Raw genomic sequence first — 10,708 nt, 5'->3', positions numbered from 1 at the left:
CCTACTCCACGCCGGAGGCTTTTAATCTAACAGACGCCAAGCAAAATCAAAATCAGATTTCTCTGTCTCAGTGTGTCTCGGCTGGGATTCAGCATGACTGCGTCCAATCGTGCTTTTCCACATTCTTCACATATCTTCCTCTGACATCAGTTTGCAAAAGGGTGAAAGAAAATTCCATATTTTTTCCTACAACCCCCAAGGGAAACGAGTTCGAGATATGGAACTGGCTTGGGCATTTTGACCAGAGCAAAACACTTCCTTGGTTCCAGAAGCCATCTGCAACTTCCTTTTTACTCAGACTGGGACAGAAGGAAGGAAGAGGCCAGATAAGTGGGACAAATGACCATCCCTCAAAATTCAGGCTCAGACCAAGGAAGTAAAAAACACAAAACATGGGAAAATGACATTTATTTGGACCACAATTCCCACTAGCCATGCTGGTTAGAAGATCCAGGGATCTGGAGTCAGAAACTTTCCCTGGCTAATAGTTGAGTAGCTCTTGATTTCTTGTCCAAATCACTTAATGCAGATGTGGGCCAGATGTGGCCCTCTACACATTGGCCACAATCCCCTTATCCCTTGCCATAGTGTTGTCTATAGATGATGGGAGTTGCAGTCCCACAACATCCAGAGGACTGTGCAGTTCTCACCCGGTTGTATTTGTAGGCAGGCAGGGGCAAATCTCTCTTTATCTGCTGTCTCCTTTAACTTAAAATACTGTATATACTCATTTATAAGTCTAGAAATTTAGGTTAAAAAATTGACACCCCCCCCCAAAGTCTCTACTTATCCATGGGTCAGTGTAAGCCCTTGTGTGTGTGTGTGTGTGTGTGTGTGTGTGGTGAAAGACAAGAGTTTAATCTGCCCTGGAAGCACTGACCCCCTTCTGCTCTCTCCTCCATCCTGCCTTTAGCATGTACACAAATAGTTATGCCTGATGGGATTTTGTATGTTCTTTGGCATTGTTTTCCTTTACTTCGTCCTTCACATCCATCGTGACGTGCCTAAATTTTACCCTCAACTTATCCATGGGTCATATCAAAATCCAGAACTTTGGCCCCAAAACTTGCCCTCGACTTATAGAATCATAGAATTGGAAGAGATCCCAAGGGGTCATCCAGCCCAGCCCTATTTTACCATGCAGGAACACAGAACCAAAGGCTGCTTTCCTGTGCCTTTGGCTTACTGAGTTTTGGTAGCCCCAGTCCATCCCTTTGGTACGTGCTGCTTTTTGCGAATGCCATCGAAACCAAAAGGATTTGACAAAGTTGGCAAGAGAGCTCAGGCCCAGCTCTCCTCCTCCTCCTCCTCCTCCTCCTCCTCCTCCCAAGCCAACATTCCATTCTTGGGGTTGTAATTAAACGCAGGCGCTAATTAGTCACCGCTGCCGCCGCCGCCGCCACCTCCTGGGCCCAACCCTGTTTCCCAGGTAAGGAAACAAAACAAACTGGATCTGCGGTGAACGCCAACGAGTGACAAAAAAGGAAAGAGGAACGCTTGCAAATGTAAGAAAAAGATTCTGGATGATCCTAGCGTCGTTTCTAGCAGCACGTAGGCAGACTCGAACTCGCACCCTTGGAAACTCCCTATGGGCTCAGCATCACGGTTGGAGTGCCCAGAGATGCTAAGAGCACCAAGTGTCAACTTCCAGACTTTGGGAAATTTGACTCTTGGGGGATTACAAGTCCCAGAATCCCCTGAGGCACATGCCAAGTGGCCATGATGGTTAGGGATGTTGGGTGTTGGACTCCAAAACCAGGCATTGCCTCCTCTCTCTGAGTTTAACCAACATCACAAGCTGTTAAAGCATCAGAATAGGAAGGACAAATATCATGTATCCTACCTTGATCTCCATAGAGTAGTAGCTCTCAAACTTTGATCCTCCAGATATTTTGGACTTTGGCTTCCCAAATGCCTGATTGTTGGCCAAGCTGGCTGGGGATGCTGGGAGCTGAAGTCAAAAAACCAGGAGGGCCAAAGTTTCGGAATTACTGCTTTAGAGGAATGGGATGAGATCCAGCATGGCACAGTGGTTTGAATGTTGGACTGACTTTGGAGACCAGGGTTCGATTCCCAGCTCAGCCATGAAACCCACTGGGTGACTTTGCGCAAGTCATACTCTCTCAGCCTCAGAGGATGGCAATAGTAAGCCCCTTTGGACAATGCTTGCCAAGAAAACCCCATAATAGGGTCGCCTTAGAGTCTCCATAAGTCAGAATCGGAAACAATTTGAAAGCTCACAGCAACAAAAACAACAATAGGGCAAAAATGTAGGGATGATGCAGGAAACAAATAAATGTGAATAAATTTGTGAGATGATTCAGTCTCTAATCCCAGATGGATTCCCTGATTTAGTCTTGCGTGACAAAATGTGCAGCAGCCCTCCACATTTGCTGGGGTTTGGGGTAAAGGACTGCTGTGAAAGTGAATAAAATCTGCAAATTAAAAAACACCACATTTTGAGCTGAGAGATCACCTCTCAAAGACTCTCTCTTGGTCCTCCAGCGCAACTCTATGGTCAACATCTGCCAAAAGATGACCATAGGATCATGCTGGAGGGCCTACAAATACCTAGAGGAGTGTTTTCTCTAGGAACGTCTAGGTTCCCCAGGACAACTCTATGGTCAACTTCTGCAGAGTTGTGCTGGAGGACCCAGATATTCCAAAAGAGGACATATTACTCAAAACCGCAAATAATCAAAACAGCAAAAGTCAAAGCCGCAAATGTAAAGGGCCAACTGTATAGAACATCCCTAAAGGTCACACCAGAAACACAAAGGCAGTGCTGAGGAGGGGAAGGGTGGATCTACCAAAAACTGAGGAAGGATGGTAAACACCCCTCTGCCATTGAATGATGTGATTCAGATCCGTTGTTCTCATTTGTTGAACACGCTTTGGAATCAGTTCTTTTCAAAAGAACTGCTAGGAAACTAGTGCCTGGAAAAACCAGTTTTTTTGCATTTCCCTCGCTTTATCATGACTGAAATCATTCAAAATAGGATTGGAACCAGTTTCAAATGGGTACAACGGTCATATAACCCGATTGGCAATTCGCTTTAAGTCATACTGGGAATGCACCCTGAGTTAAAGGATGTGGGTAACCTAAGCCCCTTCTTTCAGAGATGACCTGGCAGGGATCTCTCATCTGTTTTTCTGCCATGTCTGGGCCCAAAAACCTGACAGCTCAGCTGAACACCTGACAAAGGTGGCAGCGATGCCTTCCACGGCTTTTAGGTTGAGCTGGCTCTACCAGTTGAGCACGCGGGCACATGCCAAGTCACCCCCCCTTGGGATCCGCCTGGAAACCATGCAACGGGCACGGAGCACGGTGCGAGGGTTGTGAGAAAGACACCCGTCATGAACAATGGGTTATAATTAGCACCAGGCACCCACTGGATCAACTCTGAAAAGGCCTTGATCCGGACAAGAAAGCATGGCTCCAGTTTCTCAACGTCCTTTTTGAATTGTGGTGTACTGTTGGACTGAAACACCCAGCAGCCCCTAGCCAAGGTGGAGGGAGTTGTATAGGATCTTAGATCTAGAAGGGGCCAAAGTGGGCAACTAGTCTCTCCCTCTTCTGCCATGCAGGAGTACACAGCTAAAGCACTCCTGAAAGTTGCCCTTCCAGTCTTAAAACACCTCCAAAAAGTGGGGAGCCCACCACCCTCCCAGGCAATTTATTCTACTGTTGAACAGCTCTTCCAAAAACTTCTACCTACCATTTAGATGAAATCTCTTTATCTTGTGATTTGAATGCATCGGTTCTCATCCTGGAGCAGCAGAAAGCAGGTTAGTTCCTTCTTCTACAGGACATCCCTTCAGATATTTAAAGATGGCTATCATGTCAGCCAGGGACGTAGCCAGGATTTTAGGAAGGGGGGGTCCAGACTAAGTGCCACCCTTATAATGGTGCTTGGGCGCGGCAGTGCAACAGCACGCACCATTCATTTTTCTAATGGGAGGTCCGGACCCCAAGGACCCCCCCCCCCCCTTGGCTACGTCCCTGATGTCAGCCTCAGTCTTGGCTTCTCCAAGCTAAAGTTCCCCAGCTCCCTAAGTTGTTCCTCATAAGGCCTAGTTTTCAAACCTTTTGTCATCTTGGTTGTCCTCCTCTGGACACATTCCCGCTTGCTAAATGTCCCTTCTTGAATTGTGGAGCCCAGAACTGGACAAATGGTTTCAGGTGAGGTCTGAGCAAAGCAGAAGAGAGTGGCACAACTAACTCCCTCCATCTGGACACAAGATTTCTATTGATGCAACCTAGTCCCAATTGCATTGGCTTTTTTCGCTGCTGCACCACGCTGTTGCAGGAGCCAGTGTAGTATAGTGCTTTTGGGCATTGGATTATGACTCTGGAGACTAAGGGTTCAAATCTCCACTTGGATGTGGAAATCCACTAGGTCTTTGGGCAAGTCATGCCCTTTCAGCCTCTGAAGGAGGCAAAGGCAACTCCCTCCCCAAACAAATCTTGCAGCGATAGGTTCGCCTTAGGGTCGCCATAAGTCAGGCCCGACTTGAAGGCACACAACAACAACAACAATCACCCTATGGACTCATGATTAACTTATGGTCCACTAAGAACCCCAGGTCCTTTGCACATGTACTGCCTTCCAGCTAGGCGTCATCTATACTATATTTGTGCATTTATTTGTGCAAATGTTATAATTATTTCAGTTTTCCTGCTTAGATGTATGTAGTAACTTACATTTATCCCTGTTCAAATTCATTTTCTTATCTTTGGCTCAGCTTTTCAATCTGTCACGGTCCTATCTATAGTCGAACAACATTTGGAAGCCTGCATAGTTCTCTTCCTGGGCCTCATTGATTTGCGTTTACTGACAGAAGGCACTGGCTTTCTGCACATGGTCAGAGGTATTCCTTTCTCTAGTCCCTCTGTAAACCCAGAAGGGAAATAGGGCAGCTTTATGGCTTCCTCCCCTCTTGTCATTTCCTCCATCCTGGTCTAAAATATTTGAAAATAGAGGGTCTGGCCCTGAGTCAAAATAAAAGATAACGATTTATTCTCATTTTGAGAAACACTGCCATTTTGTGGGTCATATAAGTTCAGGAAGTTACTGGTAGAGTATATATATATTGGTGCAAAAACATCTATAAAGCCACCAGGTATCAGTAAAACATGGTTCTGTATGGAGACGACAAGTGCATTTGCTAGGAACGTAAAGGCATCACCTCTATCTCAAGTTCAGTTTTTTCAAGGACATAATCTTAATAACAAATCTGAAATGAAATACGTTAACTGGCATGAACTGCACAATCAGATTGTGAATATCTTATGCCAGAAATTGCCTTTTGCCTGCTGACTATAATCTGATTTGAAACATAATTTACATCTTTGTACTGCTTTAGGGGAGACTGTGAGCAACAGATTGTTCACAAACAGTGTGCTTTCTGTATGGGAAGTGAAAGGTTTTTGGGGACAAGTGAGAAAGCTGACGGAGAATGGAGCGATGGAGGAAAGAAGCAGAGCTTGGAACCATGACTTTTTTGGACTATGACTCCCAGAATCATTCTGGGAGTCATAGTCCAAAAAAATCATGGTTCCAAGCTCTGCTTCTGGAAGTCATAGTCCAAAACATCCAGTGGTTTCCACTATACCCTGTACTCCCCAAAATGAAGCAACCCCATGCATACCAAAATCAATGCACAAATATTCACAGCATCACCACAATATTTCCACAAAAGCCCTGACTCCTACATATGAGTCCCGACTAGAGTAGCTGCACTGAACCAATTGTTAAAAAGTGAGTCGACACATAGGTAAACCTTACTGATTTTAATGGGTCCATTCTAGTTGGGATCAGTAACAGGACTCAGTCCAATTTTTAATATTTTGGGGGGCCTGTGTTTGGTCCTTCTCCTCCATTTCGGACATTTTAGGACTGAAGGGGAGAGTTGTTTCAGACGATGGTGTCTCCTCCCGACAGCCAGCAGTCAAATATCTCTTGGCTTTGGGATCCCTTCTCGAAGGCAGACAACAAGAAGGCCCTTTTTGTTCAAGGAAGGAAGTCTCCCTTCTCTTTAGTTGGCCTCCTCCATCTCGCAAATAAAGCCATAGAGGCGAGAGCAATGGTCGTCGTTCCAGCAGCTCTCACTGGTGAGGTGGGCACAATCCTCTCCGCCGCCAAGACCGTGGCCGTACCAGTTATCTGGCTGCTCCGGACACCATTCCCTATGGAAAGAAAAAGTAACTTCTTTGGATGAGAACTCCCAGAATCCCCCAGCCAGCTGGGTTGTCTGGTGAGACTGGCACCCATCCTATAGTCCTTCCACTCCCACAAAGACATTTCTATTTCAACGGACTGTCCGATGCCCGTCCAGCCTGAACAACTATTATAGTTTTCCATTTGTGATGTTTGTTGTCCTCTTGGTTTATAAAAAGGTTAATCTCTGTTTGATCCAAGGTACAGTAACTCTTTTAATACCATATATACTTGACTATAAGTCGACCTCATATATAAGTCGAGGGCAGGTTTTGGGGTCATCATTATGGATTTTGATATGACCCATGGATAAGTTGAGAGCAAAACTTAAGGGCATTTAATTAAGGATGTAAAGGGTGAAGCAAAGGAAAACAATGCTAAAGAACTTACAAAATTCCAGCAGGCATAACTACTTGTGCTCATACTACGTACTACTACTACTACTACTACTACTAATAAAACTTTTATTTCTATCCCACTTCTCTGTTACAAACAATCAGAGCGGCTTACACTTTAAAATTATAACAATGCATTACTAGAGGCTGGATGGGAGAGTAGAAGGGGATCAGTGCTTCTAAGGCAGATTAACTCTTGCCTTTCCCCATATAGATATAGATATAGATATTAATCTAGACATATACATCAGTACATACAGTACATACAGTAGTTTGATGTCCTTATTGTCTAGGTTGACAAAAAGGCTGGTTTTAATACACACGCACACACACACTGTAGTTTACTCACTATTTAATTTTGTTATTTTGTGGATTTTAACTACGTGGGTCCCTCCATTTTTTTTGGTGCATTGTAATAAGCTACCTTGAGAGAGCCAGCCTGGTGTAGTAGTTTGAGCATTAGACTATGACTGGAGACAAGGGTTTCAAACCCATCTCAGTTGTGTAAACCCATGGAGGGACATTGGGCCAGTCATACTCTCTCAGCCTCACAGAAAGGCAATGGCAAACCCCCTCTGTCTGGACAAATCTTGCCAAGAAAACCCCATGATAGGTTTGCCTTCGGGTCGCCACAAGTCAGAAACAACTTGAAGGCACACAGCAACAACAACAACAAGCTGCCTTGAATAAACTGGGTAAAAGGTAGGATGTAAATACAGTGGGCCCTTGGTATCCACTGGGGTTTGGTTCCAGGACCCTCCATGGATACAAAAAATCCATGGATGCTCAAAGCCCATTTAATACAATGGCATAGTAAAATGGTGTCCCTTATACAAAATGGCAAAATCAAGGTTTGCTTTTTGGAATTTATGTATTTTGGAATATTTTCAATCTGTGGACGCTTGAATCCGTGAATAAAAAATCAGTGTATACAGAGGGCCAACTGTAAATAAAGATGATGATAATGATGCTGGTGGTTGTGCATGATTGATGATGGTACGTCTCATTGGGAACTTAGGTGGGATACTGGGACTTCTTGTCCAAAAACCTCATGGTTGGAGGTCCTGGGAGTCCTCATGTAGGCCATTCTATGGAGAAAGTTTAATGTGGGCAGTGGAAAACTGGTATGTGGTGGAGCAGAGAGGACAAGGCGGATACTATATGGCCAAAGGCTTCAGGCATGCCTAGTGTCTTATTATGAAGAAGTTGGCACAGTAGTCAACTCACTCTGTTTTAATGGTGTAGGGTGACCCGTCCACCCATTTCCATGCCCCACTGGCATCGGTCAAGCCAATCCACATAAAATTCGGCCTCACGCGCACGGCCACAAATTGCTAGTGGGAGAAAAGAGGCAATTTATGCAAAACTAAAACACGCAGAGCCCTAAATTGCAAAAGGCAAGGGAGCTGCCACCCCACAGCTGCCCAGACCTAATGTCCAGCTGGCTGCCATATGTGGGAGAAGTCACCCCACTTACTTGCTCTTCGTAGGAGTTGATGATCACCAGGTGGGCATAGCGGGCCTCACAGTCTGCTTTGGCGTCTTCCCAGGACTTCTGTGCTATGGACTCCCAGTAACAGCTTTTGCGGAAGGAAACCCAGTTCTTGGGACAGCAGGCTTCAGGGCTGGCTGGGAATATAAGATGCATTGTTGTATCCTATCTGTTCAGCTTGCAAGCAGAAAATGTTATATGAAGAGTAGGTTTGGACAAAGAAGAAGGAGGAGTGAAGACAAGAGGAAGGAGCATCAATAATCTTAGGTAGGCAGATGACACCATAATACTAGCAGAAAACCTCACAGACCTGGAACAACTGCTAAGGAAGGTCAAGCAAGAAAGTGCAAAGGCAGGATTGTTGCTGGACATAAAGAAAACCAAAATAATGACCGTGGAGGATTTACATAAATTCAACCTAGAGAATGAGTTTTAGAACTACTTTTTATTTTTATTTTTTAAATTTAATATTTAAACATTTTAAAAAACCCTCTCCTTTCTCTTCCCAGTGTGCCTCACCTACTCACCCCATCTCTTCAGCATTTTAAAAGAGGCAGATGAATGGCACAGAATGGCACAGATGGTTTCTGCCCAAAGGCAGATGTTTGGGGAGCAGTGGTGTCATTGGAGAGGTGGGGTATATTATTATTATTATTATTATTATTATTATTATTATTATTATCCCCCCTTTAGTTGTGGTCCGCACCCTCTAATGATACCCCTGGGCTCATTGCTATGGAATCCTGGGATTTGTAGTTTGCTCTGGTACCAGAGCTTTCTGGCAGAGAAGGCTAAGTACACTTAGCCATCTGTATCCCCAGATTCTTTATCCATGGATTCAAGCATCCATGGCTTGGGTGTGTGTGTGTGTGTGTGTGTGTGTGTGTGTGTGCGTGCGTATTACACAAAGAAAACCTTGATTTTGCCATTTTATATAAGGGACACCATTTTACTATCCACTGTATCTAATGGGACTTGAACATCCATGGATTTTGGTATCCACTGGGGACTCTGGAACCAAACCCCCGTGGATACCAAGGGTCCACTGTATCTGACAAAGCTACAAATCCCATAACTTCACAGTAGTGAGCCATGGCAGATAAAGCAGTGTCAAACTGCATTAATTCTGCAGTGTAGACGCAGCCCCAGTCTGAAAGGCAGGAGGAAGCATGTCAAGCAAGTCTGTGTAGACTGATATTTTCCTCACTGGTTAGCTTTGATGAGCTGTTGTTGTTGTTTTGGAAGGATATTCTCTGTGCAACTGGTGTTGATGCCTAAGGCAAAGGTCTTAATAGGATCACCTGGGACTAAGCCCTTTCAAGCCCACCAAGGCCAGCCTGCCATGACTTTACAAGGAGTAACCCCTAGGTCCTAGGTTTTGACCCCCAAATCTCAGGGCTTAAGAGAGTCCTGACTTGGTCCTCTCAGGTCTTTCACCTTTGGCAGGTGATGGCCTTTTCTGTACACTTTTTGGTAAATGTGGTTTCCCATTCAGATGCTCTCCTCCATTTCCACCCCCCCCCCCCAAAACAAAAGCTTCTGCTCCTCCATTTTGTCCTGACCTGATCGATTGCGTTTAAAGTTCTCCAGGTCACAATTCAAGTTTCTCAAGTTCTTCTGCAACTCGTTCACTTGCCCCTGGAGTCGTGTTCGAGCTGGAAAGCAAAGAAATTGATATTTAGGAGGAAAGCCTGGTTAACAACAGCAAGGGCAAAAATCCATCATGTTAAACAAACCATGAATCGTGAATCCATACACATCATCTTCTAAATGACTGAATGCCAGCATTTCGGATACAACAGCCCTTTTTGTGCGCATAAACCACTTTGGGCAAGTCACGCTTTCTCAGCCTCAGACCAAGGCAAGGGCAAAGCTCCTCCGAACAAATCTTGCCAAGAAAGCCCCATTCTCTGAAGATGCCAGCCCCAGGCAAAACGTCAGGAATAAACTCTTCTAGAGCATGGCCACAGAGCCCCCCCCCCCACCCCCCCCCCAAACCCCATAAGTTGGAAATGACTTGAAGGCACATAACAATGATGACCACAACCACTGATCTGTGCAAAAGCCTGAGGATTCATGCCTGGATCTCAGAAGGATACTATTATTATGTTATTATTATTTCAGTTATTTATATTCCGCCTTTCTCCCAAATGTAGGGAATCAAGATTATCTGACAGACAGACAGATAACAAAACCCACTGTATCTCTGCCTGTCTGCATCTATCATCTATCTATCTATCTATCTATCTATCTAAGTCCCTATGTTGGGGGAAACGTGGGATAGATGATGATGATGATGATGATGATGATGATGATGATGATGATGATGATATCTGTCTTTATTTTAAAATGTCTTTTAATCTGTTGTTGTGGAAGCCACCTTAGGGACTGGCCTGAGAGAAAGGCAGCGTATAAGTAAGGTAAACAAATAGATAAAAATTCTATCTATCTATCTATCTATGTCCCTATGTTGGGAGAAAGATGGGATATAAGATCATCATCATCATCATCATCATCATTTTTTGTAAATGTCTTTTAATCTGTTGTGGGTACTGGTCTGCAAGAAAGGTGGCATATAAATAAAGTAAATAGATAAAAAT

At 44.5% G+C, this 10,708-nt stretch overlaps 1 protein-coding gene across 1 annotated transcript in view; it reads right to left on the bottom strand.

Moving 5' to 3' along the window:
* Positions 1 to 5,779: 5,779 nt before the first annotated feature.
* LOC121935733 (asialoglycoprotein receptor 1-like) overlaps positions 5,780 to 10,708 on the bottom strand; it is an 11,774-nt gene continuing 6,845 nt past the window's right edge. The window contains exons 6-9 of the mRNA XM_042477556.1: positions 9,671 to 9,763; positions 8,094 to 8,245; positions 7,844 to 7,950; positions 5,780 to 6,190 (exon numbers count right to left, since the gene is read on the bottom strand). Coding sequence (XP_042333490.1) covers positions 6,040 to 6,190; positions 7,844 to 7,950; positions 8,094 to 8,245; positions 9,671 to 9,763 — 503 coding nt within the window. The 3' untranslated portion in view covers positions 5,780 to 6,039. The remainder of the gene's footprint in view (positions 6,191 to 7,843; positions 7,951 to 8,093; positions 8,246 to 9,670; positions 9,764 to 10,708) is intronic.

Source organism: Sceloporus undulatus, chromosome 6, assembly GCF_019175285.1.
Source record: "Sceloporus undulatus isolate JIND9_A2432 ecotype Alabama chromosome 6, SceUnd_v1.1, whole genome shotgun sequence".
Classification (NCBI taxonomy): domain Eukaryota; kingdom Metazoa; phylum Chordata; class Lepidosauria; order Squamata; family Phrynosomatidae; genus Sceloporus; species Sceloporus undulatus.
Note: the sequence above shows the minus strand (reverse complement) of the source record. Positions and strands in the feature narration are given on the sequence as shown.